The sequence below is a fragment of the Acomys russatus genome, chromosome 29, assembly GCF_903995435.1.
Source record: "Acomys russatus chromosome 29, mAcoRus1.1, whole genome shotgun sequence".
Taxonomy (NCBI): Eukaryota; Metazoa; Chordata; class Mammalia; order Rodentia; family Muridae; genus Acomys; species Acomys russatus.
Genome location: NC_067165.1, coordinates 41,798,247 through 41,817,324, shown reverse-complemented (window position 1 = coordinate 41,817,324; position 19,078 = coordinate 41,798,247). Strand labels below are relative to the sequence as shown.

At 44.4% G+C, this 19,078-nt stretch overlaps 1 protein-coding gene across 4 annotated transcripts in view; it reads right to left on the bottom strand.

The window, feature by feature from the left end:
* Rere (arginine-glutamic acid dipeptide repeats) overlaps positions 1-19,078 on the bottom strand; it is a 329,541-nt gene that overhangs the window by 96,905 nt on the left and 213,558 nt on the right. For all 4 annotated transcript variants that reach the window (XM_051171194.1, XM_051171190.1, XM_051171189.1 and 1 more), the window contains 3 exons: positions 14,141-14,189; positions 5,146-5,270; positions 3,842-3,941 (listed from right to left, as the gene is read on the bottom strand). In XM_051171194.1, the coding sequence (XP_051027151.1) occupies positions 3,842-3,941; positions 5,146-5,270; positions 14,141-14,189 (274 nt within the window). The remainder of the gene's footprint in view (positions 1-3,841; positions 3,942-5,145; positions 5,271-14,140; positions 14,190-19,078) is intronic.

The window sequence follows — 19,078 nt, the reverse complement described above, 5'->3', positions numbered from 1 at the left end:
TTTACAGACTCATTAATATATTACAAAAAAATAAAAGTATATGTCAACATCCATCATGAACCCATATATAAAGTTCTTAAAAAAAAAAAAAAAAAGAACAAACAGAGCTGAGCAGGGATGGGGCACACCTTTAATCCTAGCACCTGAGTGGCTGACACCGGATGGTCTCTGACTTCAAGGCCAGTCTGGTCTACAGAGCACGTTCAAGGACAGTCAGGGCTACACAAGAACGCCACAAAATAAAATAAAGAAAATTAAGGCAAAATATTAACAAACAGGACAGGACTGAGAAAGGATTTATGCTATTAACAGCTGATTACCATTTGAAAACAATGCCTTTTACCCTGTCAAAAAAAGGATAGCTACTATGTGATCTCTTCAGATATAAACAAACCAACCGACAAAATCAACACCCATTTATGATAAAAATTTCAACAAGAGAATATTCTCAGTGTGACTAAACACCAACTCCATACTACACAGACTGAAAGCTTTCTAAAATCATCAGTGAGGAAGATTCAAGGACAATGCAAGAAAGCACAGACAAGAAACACAGACTAGAGGGAGCCACAAACCCAGGGGGTGGGAATGCATTTAAACAGGTGGGGCTCTGGGTCGGGAGCAGCCTGGTCTGCAGAGAAGCCTTGTGTGGTGGTTTGAATAGGTATGGCTCCCATAGGCTCATGTGTTTGAACGCTTGGTCCACAGGAAGTGGCACTACTAGGAGGTGTGGCCTTGTTGGAGGAAGTGTGTCACTGTGGGGGCAGGCCTTGAGGCCTATGCTCACACTACACCCAGAGTGACACACAAGCTCCTATTGTCTACAGCTCAAGGTGTGAAACTCTTGGCTCCTCCAGTGCCATGTCTGCCTGCGTGCTGCCATGCTTCCTGCCATGATGATAATGGACTAAACCTCTGAACTGAAAGCCAGTCTCAATTAATGTTTTCCTTTATAAGAGCTGCCATGGTCAAGATGTCTCTTCATAGCAATGGAAATCCTGTCTTGAAAAACAAAAACAAAAAACCCAAACAAACAAACAAACAAACAAAAAAGTGGTGGTGCCGAGGGAGGAACTCGGAGGAGACACAAAATTAATTATTTGATTGTATACAAAGTAGACTCTAGAGAATGGAACTAACAGAGCTACTCAGTGGCAACTCAAACATGCCAGGAGGGGACATTAATTACAGTACAATGTTCATTATTCAAACTTCAAATGGCAAGTACACTCATGAAAGTAGAGTTTTTTTTTTTTTCATAAGTCTTTAAAAAAGAAAATCACAGCAGGGAAATGTCCCTATCGAAGGCTTTCCTGACCCTATTCCCATTCTGAGCTCGCAGAAGCTCACAGCTGTCATCTGATTTGAATCTCAACTTCACACCTGTGGAGCCTTAAAAGCCTTTTTTGGCACTGTCATGCGTAAAGAGTCTTTCTTTATATGTAAATTAAAAACTAAGTATTAAATTAGTGAGCAGTGCTAGAGAAATAGCTCAGCAGTTAAGAGCACTGTCTGCTTGTAACTCCAAGATCTGATAGCCTCACACAGACACACATGAAGGTAAACACCAATGCACAAAAAATAAAAATAAATAAATTATTAAAATTAATGCGCAATAGGGGAGGGGAATAATGGGAAAATGGGGGGCGGGGAGGAATGGGAGGATACAAGGGATGGGATAAACATTGAGATGTAACAAGAATAAATTAAAAAAAAAAAAAAAAAGAAAACAGCAGCAGAGTTTATCACTGAAAAAAAAAAATTAATGCGCAAAGCTGGGCATGGTGGCGCCTTTAATCTCAGCACTGGGGAGGCAGAGGCAGGGAGATTGCTATGAGTTCGAGGCCAGCCTGGTCTACAAAGGGAGTCCAGGACAGCCAAGGCTACACAGAGAAACTCTGTCTCAAAAAACCAACAACAACAACAACAACAACAACAACAACGAAGTACACAGGTACATAAAAGCTATTGCCTGTTTGGCTGTATGTCCACCTATGCCTGCCATGCATACACAAGGAACCCAGAGGACACCCTGTACAGTTGGTTCTCTCCCTCCACCATGTGGATGTGTGACAGCACTCAGGTGTGGATGCTTAGCAGCAAGTGTCTTTGGAACATGTCCACAAGGTCACTCAAGTGCCAACACACAAAGTTGGCCTTAGCATTACATAGTACTCCAAACCCCTAGTCAGAGCAGAGTGAAACTCAGCCACCCTGGCCACAGCAGCAAGCTGAGTGCCAGGCACTTTGGAGTGAAAGGTCATTACATTAGCAATGAAGGTCATTTTCTTTTTTGTATGTTTTAAGTTTTGTGGATTAGCGGCATTCAACAATTACCTGGCTCTTTTTTTTTCTGGTTTTTTCGAGACAGGGTTTCTCTGTGTAGCCTTGGCCATCCTGGACTCACTTTGTAGACCAGGCTGGCCTCGAACTCACAGCGATCCGCCTGCCTCTGCCTCCCAAGTGCTGGGATTAAAGGCATGCGCCACCACACCCGGCTTTACCTGGCTCTTTTTGTTTGAGTTTTTCTGTGTAGTCCCTGCTGTCCTGGACTCACTTTGTAGACCAGGCTGGCCTTGAGCTCACAGAGATCCACCTGCTTCCCTCCTCCAGTGCTGGAATTACAGGCATGTGCCACCGCATCTGGCTAGCCTGGCCTCTTTGAACCTAGAATTCTTATATAGAAACTAGGTAGATGATTGATTGCTCAAGTCCCTTCCATCAACAGAACTCTCAAAACACACACACACACACACACACACACACACACACACACACACACACACACAGATGAACTTAAATTAGATAACTGTTAGGAGTTGTTAAGCCTCCAGAGTTTCCTGCTTCCACACATATAACCATATGACCACCATACATAAACATACATGACTCCTAAGTCCAAAGCTGACTCCAAAACACTCAGCATTACTTGTTTGGATTTCACAGTTTCACATTAAAAAACATACAGAAGGCAACTGCTTCAAAGATTAATTTTCCTATACTCTCCTTAGGACACACGGTAAGGCCAAAATCATGCTAAGCCAAACCTAAAGCAAAGCAGTAGTAATGCCCTGGCTCTGCAAGGCACACTGTGGACAGCACGGTAAGTGTTGCTCCTTCTGAACAGCTGTGCAGACATCAAACAAGCACCCAGGCTTTTCTTACAACAAATTCCATCTGGATTAAGCTCACATAAGTATTCTATTTGCATACATGACAGAAGAGGGCATCAAATCCCATTACAGATGGTTGTGGTTGCCAGGAATTGAACTCAGGACCTCTGGAAGAGCAGACAGTGCTCTTAACCACTGAGCCATCTCTCCAGCCCCAAGGTCACATATTTCTTTTCCCTTTTTGAGACATGGTTTCTCTGGGTAGCCCTGACTATCCTGGAATTTGCTTTATAGAGCAGGCTGGCCTTAAACAGGCAGCTGTAAGAAGCCATGTCAGTGCTGGGAACTGAACACAGCTTCTCTGCAAGAACATCAGTGATCTTAACTGTTGAGCCGTCTCACCAACCCTACAATTCTTTTGTTAATTTTTACTTATGTCTGTTTATGTAATCTATTTTATATATAAATCGCGTATGTGCAGTTACAGGAGGGATTAGCAGAGTCAGCTACTGTGTAAGTACAGCAAGGACACTGAAATGAACTGCAGAGCGACAGCCATTTCTGTACCCTAGCAACGCCATAGTTACTGTCTCCATTTCTGTACCCTAGCGACGCCATAGTTACTGTCTCCATTTCTGTACCCTAGCAACGCCATAGTTACTGTCTCCTATACTTCTTTGCCACACCTTGCTCCATGCTCCAATCTAAGGTGACATCCAGAGACTTACTGTGTTCAGTGCATTGAGAGTGGTGTCATCTCGAGATGCGGCGACACAGCCATCCTCTGTAGAGCCTCCATCACACATGCCTGCAAATGCTGCCATGCTCCTTTGGGGAAAAGGAATGGAGTTTCTTTGATCAGCATACATCAACATATGGATACACAGTGATTTTTTTTTTTAAAGTTGTTCGAGACAAGGTTTGCCTGTATTATCTTGGCTGTCCTGGACTCACTTTGTAGACCAGGCTGGCCTGGAACTCAGAGTGATCCACCTGCCTCTGCCTCCCGAGCGCTGGGATTCCAGGCGTGCGCAGTGACTTTTAGCCCTTGGTTTGCAAGCACATTTTCAGCAAGGCTCCATTAGTACACGTACACCATGTCAGTCCTCAGCGCAGGCAGCAGTCTGACCCTTCCTCCCTCGGGACAGAAGTATGGCCTGCAGTGGGTCCATGCTACTTCTCCTCTTTTGTACATATTCAGATTTCAAATCTTAGCACATGAAAAATCTATTTCTCATGGCACTCTACCAGATTATAGTGTTTTGAAAATGCCCATATGCACTATTACCATGCATTAAAAAAAATTTCAAGTTGTGGGAAAACAGGTGAAATTACTTCCTCTCATCTAGTTACCAACTGCCTTTCAATGAACTAAAAGTGAAAAATGACAGAACAGGAGGCAGTTGTCTACGACATTTATACTATCTCAACCCCACTGCGCCACTGTACAAAGAAAGCACTGCAGACTGCACACAGCCAAGATGAACAAGCCTCCCCAAACTACACAGTTCAGCTTTGCTACTGCACAGGTGAGGCTGCAGTGAGTCCTGCAAATCACTGCTAATGGGGGTTCTGCCTACACGATGGCATGAAGGGACTGAAGTTTCTGTTTTCATCCTTGTCATTTGTATGTTTGCAAGTTCTACAGTATAATCACAGATAAATGTTACCATGAAGGGAAGTCACACACATGTCAAGCTGGGGTCAGACACTAATGAAGAGCCACAGCACAGAGAACTTAGTAATGGAACTGTAAAGTGAGCTGAAACTCGCTCAACTGCAGTGAGAGGTACTGGTAATTACATGTGTGACTAAAGATGTTCCCTCTGAGGAGCTCTACGGTCTGTTACAAAGCAAAGAGCAAGAAGAGAACAAATGGCAGGCTACTGCTGTCAGATAAGGAGGACCACTAGAGCAGACAGCAGTACTCAGTGTTCCCAGTACTAACAAGGAGGGAAAAGGAGGAATTTTACTGACACTCATCAGTCCGTATGTCCTAATTCAGAAAGCAGTTAGGGCAAATTCACATTACCTTGCTGCCCTCAAGTACATGAGGAGGTCACAGTCACTGACCCCGGGCATCCAGACAAGTTCCTCATGCTGAGTCACAGTGTCACCATCTGGAGAAGGAAACGGTTGCAAATCTGGAAGTTTGGCCTGTAAGACAGGGGTGAAGTTACCATCAAGGTCAGTACTGGAAGGAGCTATTATTGCACCCAGCAATCTTCCCAACCTGGTGCACTGGTGCACTGAGCCTATGTCTTTGGGCAGCAGAAAGGTTAGAGTAAAATCGTAAATCATTGAAGTCACAGCAGACTGCTTAATCTCCACATAAGGAGCACTAAGTGGTAGCAAACGCAACAAGTACCATAGACTGACAGCTCTGAATAAGAACAGGACACACATCTCCAATACATACTTACAAATCAGACACATGGCAGATTACAGGACTGCATCTAATAGTGTATCATGGTTACGACAAAAATACTAATGTTAACACTAAAACAGTTTAATTAACTGGTAGAAACAGCATAGTTGGGGAATAAGAGAACTACTTATCAAGAAACAAGGTAGAACTCTCTAGAATAAAAGAAATGGCTGTGACTTGCTATGACACTGCAGAATGAATTGAATAGTATACATAAGAACAACTCATCAGTCAGGCAGTGGTGGTGTACACCTTAATCCCAGCACTTGGGAGGCAGAGGCAGGGAGATCTCTGTGAATTCAAGGACAGCCTGGTCTACAGAGTGAGTCCCAGAACAGCCAGGGCCACACAGAGACACCCTGTCTCGAAAAACCAAAACCAAAACCAAACAAAAACTAAAACAAGACAAAACTCATCAGATGTAATGCAAACATCCCAAATAAGAACAGAAGTAATGAACAACCAAAGTAGTCAGATTTCGTGCCTGCACTCTGCTAAGGCAGAGCGATGGTAAGTCAGCAGGTACCATGACTACTGTAACCAGCAGAGGCCTAGGAAGAGTCAGAGACCTGCAAGTTACTCCATATTCTCATCTCAGCAAATGGTGAACACGGGCACGTTACTTTTATAGTTCACACTAGGCTGAAGTTAAAAAGCAGACCTGTGTAGAAGCAAACACTGGAAATGCAAAGAGACACATAGTTACTTTTAAATAGTCTAGCAGACACATGAAAAGAAACTCCACATCCCACTAGGTAGGCTGTGCATCAGCCATGTGCACATAGAGGGAAGACTACAAGGTAAAACAAAGACAGAGAACAGCACTGCTCCACTCAGGGGACAACAGTGTTTCCCAGGTTCTCTGTCTCCCTCAAACCCCCACCTGGAAATCTTCCATTTTAATGGAAGCTCCTATTTTCGATGCTGGATATTCAAGTTTTAAGGTGGTTCTGTGACAAAACACAATACTCACAGGCTGTCTGCTCTGTCTGCAGTCTGACACCTCTGCTACACTGCAACTCTTAGCAATTTTCACTTTTAACTTTCCCCTAACCTTCAGTTGGCTGGCTGGTTGGCTGGTTTGGAGACAGAGTTTTGTTATGCAGTCCAGAACTGATCTCAAATTTTCTTGCCTCAGCTTGCAGAATACTGGCATCACAGGTGTGTAGCACCACCCTAAGTAAGACAGTGACCGTTTTATACTTAATATTCACTTTCATATCATTTTATTGGGTACTGTCAACTCCAACTGCTCCTCCCTAAAAGAGCAGTGCTGGTGACACTGCCTTAAAAAAGGGTTGTTATGCGTAAACAGCCTAAAGGTTGCTCCTTCTTAGGATAGCAGGAACCGCACAGGCGTGGTGGCACACGCCTTTAATCCCAGCACTCGGGAGGCAGAGGCACGTGGATAGCTATGAGGCCAGCCTGGTCTACAAAGTGAGTCCAGGACAGCCAATGCTATACAGAGAAACCCTGTATCGAAAAACAAAAGAATAGCAGGAACCACCCTTACTCTTCCAGAAGCCTCCTTCTCCACAGAGAGCCTTGGCAGTTTGATCCTCAATAAATCCTTCCTTCTACCCACAGAGTGGTGTAGAACAGTAGTTTCTCTGTCCTGTCACTTCACATCTCACAAATCTACTTACTATAAACTGAAAATACTGGATAAGATGAAAACAGGATGGACACTTATAAGGAAAGTCACTGACATCACTGCAGTACTTTTTGTGCCAGCTCCAGTGTCTAGTGTAACAATGGCTTTTTAGTATATTAATTAAAAAGTACTCTAGTCGGGGAACATGACCTAGAGGAGAGTATGACTAGAAACATGATTGAGGAAAAGAAAAGAAATGGAAATGGGTTTTAATGGCAAGAAATGGGGTTCAGACAAGAGGAATGCAGTTTAACAACAAACTCCACTCTTTATCTACCACAGTGATTAGGGAGGGGAATGTAGCAATAGCCTCAAAACTGCTATCAGATTGGCTCTCCAAGCAGGCACCTTTCTGAGAACATAATCAAAGATGTGCTGTCTGAACTACAAATAAAAATGAAACAAAAGAAAGGCACCCCACACTGACTGCTCTTCCTGAGATCCAGAGATCAATTCCTAGCAACCACATGGTGGCTCACAACCATCTATAATGAGATCTGGTGCCCTCTTTTGGCCTGCAGGTGTACATGCAGGCAAAGCACTGTATACATGATAAATAAATAAATCTTTAAAAAAAGAAAGAAAGAAAAAAGAAAAAAAAAAAAAAGAAGAAAAGAAAAGAAAGAAAGAAAGAAAAGAAAGAAAGAAAGAAAAAAGAAAAGAAAGAAGAAGAAAGAAAAAGAAAAAGAAAAGAAAGAAAGAAAGAAAGAAAGAAAGAAAGAAAGGCGCCCCAGAGAGCTGGAGAGATGGCTCAGAGGTTAAGAGCACTGGCTGCTCTTCCAAAGGTCCTGAGTTCAATTCCCAGCAACCACATGGTGGCTCACAACTATCTGTAATGAGATCTGGTGCCTTCTTGTGGTGGGCAGGTGTACATGCGGGCAGAATACTGTATAAATAATAAATAATTCTTTAAAAAAAAAAAAAAAAAAAAAAAAGAGGCCCAGAGAGTATATAATATCTACCACTCACATAAAAGGGGGAAGGGAATAAAAGTAAGTGGGAAGAACAGTATCATCATAAAATCTAAAGTAAATGAAGAACTAAAAGTAACAACAGAGGGGGCCAGAGCGATGGCTCAGTGGTTAAGAGCACTGTCTGTTCTTCCAGAGGTCCTGAGCTCAGTTCCCAGCACTCACATGGCAGTTCACAAATGTCTGTAACTCTAGTTCCAGAGGATCTGACACCCTCTTACAGACATACATGCAAGCAAAACACCAATGCAAATAAAATAGTAAGTTTTTAAAATGTAGCAACAGGTTGAACTGGTTCTAGTCAGGAACTATGTCAAGTAATGCCAAAACATTAATTTAGCTGCACAGCACTCAGGGATATAATTGAAAGATAAACAAATTTTACATTACACTACTTCCACGCAGCTGTGAGTATAAATTGGTGGCAAAGTATGTGTAATGCTCATGTAAGACCTAAACTCCATCCCAGCACCAAAGGAAGCAAAAGGAGTGCAGGTATTGTTATTCTCGGTTTTAAGATAAAGGGATAAAAGCACTTAAGATTAGTGTCATCCATACATGGGAAAAAGATACAGACTCACATGAAAGCAGATCAAGAGTAATAGAAATGTTAAAGTTTTACATTTAAATTACAAGTATCAATACTTATGTACAGTTTTACACACACAGATACACACAAACAGAATCAGAGAGGGGAGGAGAAGCAAAGAGGAGTGTTTGAGATGACTGACTGATCTAGGGCTCAGCAGCTGGCGCAGCAGTTAGTAGCTAAGTACTGTTGTCAAAGAGGACAGAGTTCAGCTTCCAGTACTCACATCAGACAGTGCACAATTAACTGTAACTCTAGCTCCAGGGAACCCAATGCCCTCTTCTGAACCCCTTGAACAACTATACTCATGTACATGTGTCCACACAGACAGAAGCAATCACACATACATAACTTTAAAATAAGAGAAAAAACTTTTTTTCCATTTTTTGAGACAGGGTTTCTCTGTGTAGCTTTGGCTGTCCTGGACTCGCTCTGTAGACCAGGCTGGCCTTGAACTCACAGAGATCTGCCAAAGGCGTGCACCACCACGCCCAGCTAAATAAAAGCAAATATTTTAAAAAGGAAATTGCTGGGTTTTTTCCTTTTGTATGCTTGATGTGCATGTATACATGCATTTTACTGCATGTGAGTGGGCACGTGTGTAGGTGGGAGAACAGGCAGAGGCATGAGGTGCATACAGGAAATCATCCTCAATTGCTCCTTGCTTTTATTAATTGAGGCAGGGTCTCTCAATCAAAGCCAGAACTCACCACAATGACTAATCTTGCTAGCAGACTACTGTGGGGATCTCACTTCCATATTTTTCTGCTGGAATTACAGGTGGATGCTACACCCCACTTGACATTATCATGGACTCTAGGGATCATAATGAACTCTATTCAGTATGCTTGAAGGGCAAGTGGTTTTTGGGTTCTTGGGTTTTGTTTGTGTGTGTGTGTGTGTGTGTGTGTGTTGTTTTCTTTTCTTTTCCCTTTTTTGTTTCTGTGGTTCTTCTTTTTCTTTTCTTTCTTTATTTTTCATTTTTGGTTTTTTGAGCCAGGGTTTTCTATGTAGACCAGGCTGGCCTCGAACTCACAGATATCCACCTGCCTCTGCCTCCCTGAGTGCTGGGATTACAGAAGTGCACCACTGTACCTGGCTTTTGTTCTTGTTTTTAATTACACTGATTTGATTTTTTTTTTTTTTAAGATTTATTTATTCATATTGTTTACACAGTGTTCTGCCTCCATGGCAGAGGAGGGCACCAGATCTCATCACAGGTAGTTGTGAGCCACCATGTGGTTGCTGGGAACCGAACTCAGGACTTTTAGAAAAACAGACAGTGTTCTTAACCTCTGAGCCATCTCTCCAGCCCCTGATTTGATGTTTTTTGTGTTGGCTAAGGGAGTGGTAGATTACAGGACACATGTAGAACACACAGGAGTCAGTTCTCTCCTTATACCATGGTGGCAGCAGGATCAAACTTAGGTCACTAGGCTGGAGCCATTTTGCCAGTCAAATGACAAGTGATCCTAAACCTGAGCCATCTCCCAACCTCATGATATACCGATTTTGATTTAGTATAAAATATTGTAATTGTGCCTTTTATTAGAGGGCTTCTTTCTTTTTCATTGTTCTAAAATTAAAATGATATATTTGTGATACATTTCATTACCGCGGGTAGTAAGTAGCCCGAGGGAATTGCACACAAAGCAAGTCTCACCAACTCCACCAAGTTCAGTAACGCCAAGGAGAATTGTCTTAGGTTCCCATTTTTGTATGTGTTACTATTGACTCTTAAAAAAAAAAGCTAAAAACTTTAAGAAGGTAATTTGATTTAGCAGAGGCAGAGGCAGGTGGATCTCTGTGAGTTCAAGGCCAGCCTGGTCTACAAATAGAGTCGAGGACCACCAGGGCTCTGTGTAACAGAGAAACATTGTCTCCAAAAAAACCAAAACCGAAACCGAAACCAAATTTCCCTATCTGGCATTAAATGAACATCCAATTCGAACGGAAGCACACAAACTCAAGATGAGTAAGTCTGTTTCTTTCTGAGATTTAAGGGTCCATTGTAAGATCCTACAACCTTGGAAACAAATTGTGGGAAAGAAAAATGGGTAAGAAAACACAACACAAGGGGAAGAAGAGCAGGGGGAGTGTGACCGAGTGATGCAGGCAAGCACTGGGTCCTCAATTTAAACCACATCTGGAGAGCTAACTCAATGGGTCAAGGTGCTCGTGGCCAGGGCTGACAACCTCAGTTTGATCCTTGGGACCTATATACTAGGAGAAAAATCTGTTGTTGCAAGTTGTGCTCTGATGTGTGTACACACACACACACACACACACACACACACCACCACCACCACCACCACCACCACCACCACCACCACCACCACCACCACCACCAGCTACAGCAGTCGCAGCAAAACACAACCCAGGATGATTATAGTACAGTAAATAGCACACGCCTGAAATATCAGCACTCAGAAAGCAGAGCTAATCTGGGCTATATACTGACACGATATCCTCCCCAAATCAAATGAGGGCTGGAGAGATGGTACAGACCTTAAGAGTGCATGCTGCTCTCCCAGGGGACCCAAGTCTGGCTGCAGAACCTAGCCAGGAAGTTCATAACTGCTATGAAGTACATCTCCAAGATCTCAGGCCTCTTCTGGCCTCCACAGACACCTGCTTTCATGTGCACATACCTCCACACAGGTACACACAAATGCACACACTTAAAAATAATAAATAAACAGGGCATGGTGATGCATACCTTGAATTCTACACTAAGAACCAAGGGCTAGGCAAATGAATTTGAAGCCAGCCTAGGCTATAAAGTGAGACCCTGTCACAAAAACTAACAAGAATAACAAACAAAAGTATCTCAAAACAACAAACTAAATAAACAACAAAAACAAACAAACCCCAGCAACTCTAGTCTAGATCTAGAGTAATGTAGGTCACCGGTAGAGAACTTAGTATGTACAGAACCATAAGTGGCCCCCCCACACACTGACCCACAGCCCAGAGGCAGTCCTGGTAAGGCCTATCTAACAGCCCACCCCAGGAATACTATCCTTGAACAAGACAGAAATTAAGGGTCTTGTTACTATGTGCTTCTGCCTTTATCATAAAAAGAATATCTAGAAACAATATACCTCTGTTGGTTCCTGCATTTTGCATCAGAGTTAAAATTAAGTTCTGAAGAAATATATGTGGCATATAAAAATATTCAAAATCTAAGAAACAAACAAACAACAGAACAACTAGGAGACACCTAAACCCTTTATGCCCAAACAAGGATTGCTATGACTTGTAATTTGTATCTCTGCATAACACACAGTTCACTCAAATGAGAATTCAGGGTATCATGCTAAGTCATTTTCCCCAGGGTTTAGCAATAGACACATGACCCAACCATGTGTGTGTCAGAAATCCTGTAAAGAGCCGACAAGCAGCCGGAGAATGCCAGCAGCACTCAGAAACTCACATAAGCAGCTCTGAACTGACTAGGACAGTGCAGGAGGTGTGAGCAACCATGGTGGCCAGAGTGCCCCCTGCCGCTCCTCAGAACTTACTAACTGGTACCAGAATTCTAAGCAAAGGAACTTCAGTGCACTAAACGGATGCCAGAAAGAACAGCTCACCCAAGATCCAGCTGAAAAGTACCAGCTATCATGACCTCTGGGGGGAAAAGAGATGTTTAGAATATCTTTTTCTTTCTCCTTGTTAGTGGTGATGGGAGTGGCACCTTGAGCGTCACACACGAGGCAAGTGCTCCACCACTGAGCAACACTCTCAGTCTTCTTTTCTAAAAGATCGTTTATTTTTATTTTATATGTATAAGTATTTTACCTTTATATATGTATAAGCACCATATAAGCCTGGTGCTTACAGAAGCCAGAAGAGGGCATCAGATCCCCTGGAACTAGAGTTAAAGATGGTTGCCAGCCACTAGGTGAGTGCCAGGCAACTGAACCCGGGTCCTCTTCACCAGGAACCCAGCTCCCCAGCTCCCTAAAATATCTTTGAACTAAAGCATACAGTAACTAAATGTTCATCAATGAATGACTAGATAAACAGTGAAATACATACACACATTGAATAATTCTATCTTAAAAAGAAATTGGCACATCCTACAATATGGATGAACCAAAAAGCATTTGAGAATGAAGAAAGTCAGTAACAAAGATAAATATTGTAAATTCCACATCTATGAGGAAGACAAACACTGAGACAAGGAGTAGAGGGGTGGCTCCTGAGGCTTGAGCAAGAGAAAAAGGAGCTACTGCTTGGTAGATACAGAGTGTCTGCATCACAGAACATCTCCAGAAACCATTTGTAGAGATGGGGAACTGCAATGGCTGCACAGTAGTAACATATTTGTAATGTTACTGAACTATGTCCTTTAAAGTGGGTAAACTCTGCAGTCCTTTTGTTTTTTTTTTTTTGGTTTTTCGAGACAGGGTTTCTCTGTGTAGCCTTGGCCATCCTGGACTCACTTTGTAGACCAGGCTGGCTTTGAACTCACAGCGATCCACCTGCCTCTGCCTCCCGAGTGCTGGGATTAAAGGCGTGCGCCACCACGCCCGGCTCTAGTCCTTTTGTTTTTTGACACAAGATTTCACTATGGAGCCCTGGCTGTCTTAGAATTCCCTATATAGACCAGGTTGGCCTCCAAACCACAGAGATCTTCCTGCCTTTGTCCCTTGAGTGCTAGAATTAATCTTTCTTTTTTTCTTTTTTCTTATTAACTTTTAAGTTATGAAACAAAATTATAGGTTCCATTATAACATTCCATAAGACTCCATAAAACTGAAGACTGAGCACACTCGCTCCATATCAACCTCACTTGCCTCCTATCTTCCGAAGTTGCTTGGTTTAATACTTGCTTGGGCCAGGAGGAAAGACCCCTGAAGCTGGATGCAGTGCGCCCATCTGTACTAGCACTGTGACAGAGGCAGGAGGATGAGAAATTCAAGTCCAGTCTGTGCAACGTACAGTACGCAACAGGGTTGAAGCCAGCCTTGGCTACAGAGCAAGACACTGTCTCAAAATCAAAGAGTTCAGGGTGTGAAGAAAGAGCACACACACTGTATAAGCATGAAGGTCTCATTTTACATCCCTGGTGCCACATAAAAACCCAGGCATAGCTGCACGCTCCGGATGAGAGAATTGGTGGAGGTCGCTAGCCAGCAGCCTAGGAACAGGGCCAGTGAAAGGCTCTGTCTGATGGGAGCGAAGTAGAGAGAGATTAAGCAAAGCAACTAAGTGACATTCTCCCCTGGACACACAGACACACACACAATACTCCACAAAACCTTTATCTCTGTATTTAAAAAGAATTAAAGAACTCTCCATATCAATAACTATTCTAAGATGCAACAGAAAAACAAGAAATAAAAACCTATTATTTAGTGAGTCAGTGAAGTACTTTACCTGATGGCTGGGGCCAACACGGATCTCCCCTTGGGTACTATTCAGCCTCCTGTAGAGAGAACAGAGGGTCAGCACAGTCACTCTGACAGACACGGTCCAAATAGATAGGGGATACCTTTTTGTTGTTAGTACTTATTTATTTATGTGTATGTCCATGGAGGACAGAAAAGGGCACCAGATGGACATGGAACTGGTGCTACTTTGTACCCAGTGCTGTTGATTGCTGAGCCACCTTTCCAGTCCCAGAGAGATTTATTTATTTATTATGTATAAGTGTTCTGTCTGCATGTACACCTGTAAGACAGAAAAGGGCATCAGGTCACATTATAGATGGTTGTGAGCCACCACATGGTTGCTGGGAACTGAACTCAGGACCTCTGGAAAGCAGTCAGTGCTCTTAACCTCTGAGTCATCTCTCCAGCCCCCAGAGAGACGTCTCCCTCACTCTTCCTACCACTGCTTCAGCCATGCAGGCTTACAAGCACAAGCCCATAACCTCTCATTCTTCGGAGAACCTGGCTGCAGCTTCTTCTGCTGTCTTCTCTCAGTGAAGCCCTGGTGTCCTCCTCCCACTCACTATGTAGATGAGGAATTTGAATGTCTGATCTTTCCTTCCTCCCTGAGGGCTCCCACTACAAGTTTTATTGCCTGGTGGTGGTGGCAGCTGTTGCTGCCGCTGCCTTTAATCCAGGCAATAAGGAGGCAGAGGCAGGGTGATCTTTGTGAGTTTGAGGCCAACCTGATCTACAAAGTGAGTCCAGGACTGCACAGAGAAACACCATCTCAACAAACCAACAATACCACAGCATGTCACCATACTTGGTCTATTTACCCTGAAGACAAGACCTGGCACTTTACCACCTGAGTTACATGCCCTGCCTCTCTTTTTTCTTATACTCCAATAGCTTTTCTCATCACGAGCACTGTTTGGGGGTGGGTGGGGGACATCAGTAGCAATGACAGAGGGAGAGAAGGCAGTAAGAACAGCAACAACAAAGATGCAGTCCAGCCCTAAGACTCTTAGACTGTACCTGGCACAGAGGGAGAACCCACCTCCCAACAGAAAGGGCCAAGATATTATGAACGTTAAGATATTCCATTCTAGAAAACCCCTCACACAAGCACTAGGAGAAGTTAAGGAAATCAACCAGGCTTCCACTGTCTAACCAGCTGCCCAGGCTAGCCATGGTCATGGCCCAACATAAAATGGTAATGCCACAAAGTGAAAACAACTGTTTTGTGACTCCACTGCATGGTTTTCCAGTGTGTGAGCTCTGTGTGCTACAGTAACATGTGGTGACAAACAGATGTTACCTCAAAAGCTCAACCAATTCCATCCCATGTCCCTCCTCCCCCCTAACAACCAAGTCACTCAGCCTGGAGAGGCCTGAATGACTCTGAAGGAGATAGACAGGGAGGCAGAAGGTGGGCACCTCATGAGGGGCTAGAACCACAACAGAGCAGACAGACAACAAGGGGCTATGGCGATAGCATATGAACACAAAGGGCTCACTTTGTTAGACAGGCACCTGCTTTCCTTTTGACACAGAAGCTTGTAGATGGACTATTCTAGTAGGTTTATGCAGAAGATAGCTGCTTCAAGAACTATGTCAAGGATTTAACTGGCCTGGTCAACACTACTCTGTAAAACTAACTGCCTGGTTTGGCTTTGGCTTTGGTTTTGGAATCAGGGTTTCTCTGTGTACCCCCGGATAGCTGGAACTCATTCAGTAGATGAGGCCAGCCTGGAACTCAGAGACTGACCTGCCTCTGCCTCTAGAGTGCTGAGATTAAAGGTGTGCACCACAACACCCAGCCTTACTGCTTGTTCTTTTCAGTTGCTGCAGCCACTAACATGTTCATTTCTAATTCTTAGGTAGCTGTGAGCAAACTAGCCTACCAAAGCCTTTCCAGACTTTCCAAATGCTTTTCTGACTAGAAGTAGCCCCAGCCAAGACCTATTATAATTCAAAAAGCGCATGCCACAGTTTGCCTGGTGCTATTTTAGGGTTCCCTAATGGTTGATTATAAAATCTTTCTTATACCACCAATACTCACAGTGCCAAAGTAATGCCACAAAGTGAAAACAACCCTCAAGTGCCTTCTGGACTAAACACCCTCCTATTTCTAAAACTGGGAGGGAACCAACATGAAAATGTATACCTCCAACCTTGACACTCAGAGGATAAGAGTCTCATAACACAAGGACACCCCCCTTCCCAAAAAGCAAAAAACAAAATCCAAAACAAAAAACAGAGTTTCGTCTCTGTGTAGCCCTGGTTTGCCTCAAACTTTTTCACATCTGCCTTCTGAGTGCTGGATTAAAAAAGTGCTCCACCACCACCCTGCTGAAAACATGTATTAAAAAATTATTAGGGGTTGGAGAGATGGCTCAGTGGTTAAGAGCACTGCCTGCTCTTCCAAAGGACCCGGGTTCAATTCCCAGCACCTACATGGCAGCTCACAACTGTCTGTAACTCCAAGGTCTGACACCCTCACACCAACACAGATAAATTAAAATTAAAATATTTTTTTAAAATTATTAAAAAAAAAAAAAAAAAAAGCCAGGCAGTGGTAGAGCACACCTTTAATTCCAGCACTCAAAAGGCAGAAGCAGGCAGATTTCTGAGTTTGAGGTGAGCTTGGTCTGTATCTACAATGTACAGGACTAGGACTACACAGAGAAATGCTGTCTCAAATAAACAAAAACCAAAACACAAATGAATGAAAACTACAAAAAGAGAGCTAGAGAAATGGCTCAGCAGTTAAGAGTTACAACATCGAGGAAACACACAATGTAGATTAAATGTTCAAAAAACAATTTTCAGACAGTTTTTATTTCTGTTGCCCAGGCCAGCCTCATACCTGCTATAGCCAAGACCACCTTAAACTTCTGACGCTCCTGTTTCCACTTCTCCGGTGCTGGAATTATAGACAGTGCAAGCACTTGGGGAGGCAGAGGCAGGTAGATTAATGTGAGTTCAAGGCCAGCCTGGTCTACAAAGGGAGTCCAGGTTGGCTAAGGCAACACAGAGAAATCCTGTCTTGAAAAAAAAAAAAAAATCAAAACCAGAACAACAGCAAATTATATGAAGAAAACGAAGCTCACAAAGCTATGTAACTGGAGAGGACAGAAACAGCTTCACAGCTCTTTGTTCTGGTGCCTGGCCTGACCTCAAATTCAAGACTTCCCCCGCAAGACTCCGCACACCCCCCAACCCCCGGTGTTGCCACCCAGGTGAACAACACTATGCCTGTTTACCATCTTTCTAGTACCACACCAAGACCCAAGAAGAGTTTGATATATTAAAGTTTGTATGCATTGTTTTGGTTTCTGTTTTGCTTTATAGCTAGGATGGCAAGCACCCTACCACCAATTTAGGTTCCCACACAAAAGCTTGTATACAGTGTAAACATAAATCTTTATAGAAAATCTTCTGGACTGTCACATGGTAAAAAGAGAGAATCAATTCTGCAAACCTGTCCTCTGACCTCCACCTGTGCATCACAGAATGCACATGTCCACAAACACAAATACACACAAAAATTACTTTAACACCTTCTAAGTGAGGGGCCTGCAAAATGGCTTAGTGGGTAAAGGGGCATGCTACCAAGCTTGATGACAAGAACCGGAGCACATGATCAAAGGAGACACCCAACTCTCATCTATACATGTGTAAAATTAATTTTAAAATTTAACATAGTGTCAATGTAACTTTCTTGACAAGGAGAGCACTCAGAGCAGCAGGGGCTGGGGAGGGATCAGGGCTGCAGGGACTGGGGAGGGATCAGGGCTGCAGGGGCTGGGGAGGGATCAGGGCTGCAGGGGCTGGGGAGGGATCAGAGCAGCAGGGGCTGGGGAGGGATCAGAGCTGCAGGGGCTGGGGAGGGATCAGGGCTGCAGGGGCTGGGGAGGGATCAGAGCTGCAGGGGCTGGGGAGGGATCAGGGCTGCAGGGGCTGAGGAGGGATCAGAGCAGCAGGGGCTGGGGAGGGATCAGGGCTGCAGGGGCTGGGGAGGGATCAGAGCTGCAGGGGCTGGGGAGGGATCAGGGCTGCAGGGGCTGAGGAGGGATCAGAGCAGCAGGGGCTGGGGAGGGATCAGGGCTGTAGGGACTGGGGAGGGATCAGGGCTGTAGGGACTGGGGAGGGATCAGGGCTGCAGGGGCTGAGGAGGGATCAGAGCAGCAGGGGCTGGGGAGGGATCAGAGCAGCAGGGGCTGGGGAGGGATCAGAGCAGCAGGGACTGGGGAGGGATCAGAGCTGCAGGGGCTGGGGAGGGATCAGAGCTGCAGGGGCTGGGGAGGGATCAGGGCTGCAGGGGCTGAGGAGGGATCAGAGCAGCAGGGGCTGGGGAGGGATCAGGGCTGCAGGGGCTGAGGAGGGATCAGAGCTGCAGGGGCTGGGGAGGGATCAGGGCTGCAGGGGCTGAGGAGGGATCAGAGCAGCAGGGGCTGAGGAGGGATCAGGGCTGCAGGGGCTGGGCTGGAGAGGTTATAACTACTGAGGACAAGGGCTACATGAGTGAGAGCTATAAAAAAAAACAAACAGGAGCTGTATCCTGATGTAGGAGCACAGTCACACGTTTGATGAAACACATGCTGTACACACACACACACACACACACACACACACACACACACACACACACACACACACACACGTGCGCGCGCGCACCTCCCCTAACATGTACATGCTCCCCTGCTTGTGGTTCTACAGTACTGCTCTGTGCTGTCTTTGTAACGTCCTATTAGGTCTGAAGGAGCTATGGTTTTGTTTATTTGTTTTGAGACAGGGTTTCTCTGTGTAGCCTTGGCTGTCCTGGAACTAACTCTCTCTGTAGACAGGCTGGCCTCAAACTCAAGAGCGCTGCCTGCCTCTGCCTCCCGAGTGCTGGGATTAAAGGCCTGTGCCATCATTGCCCAGCAGGTGCCAAAGT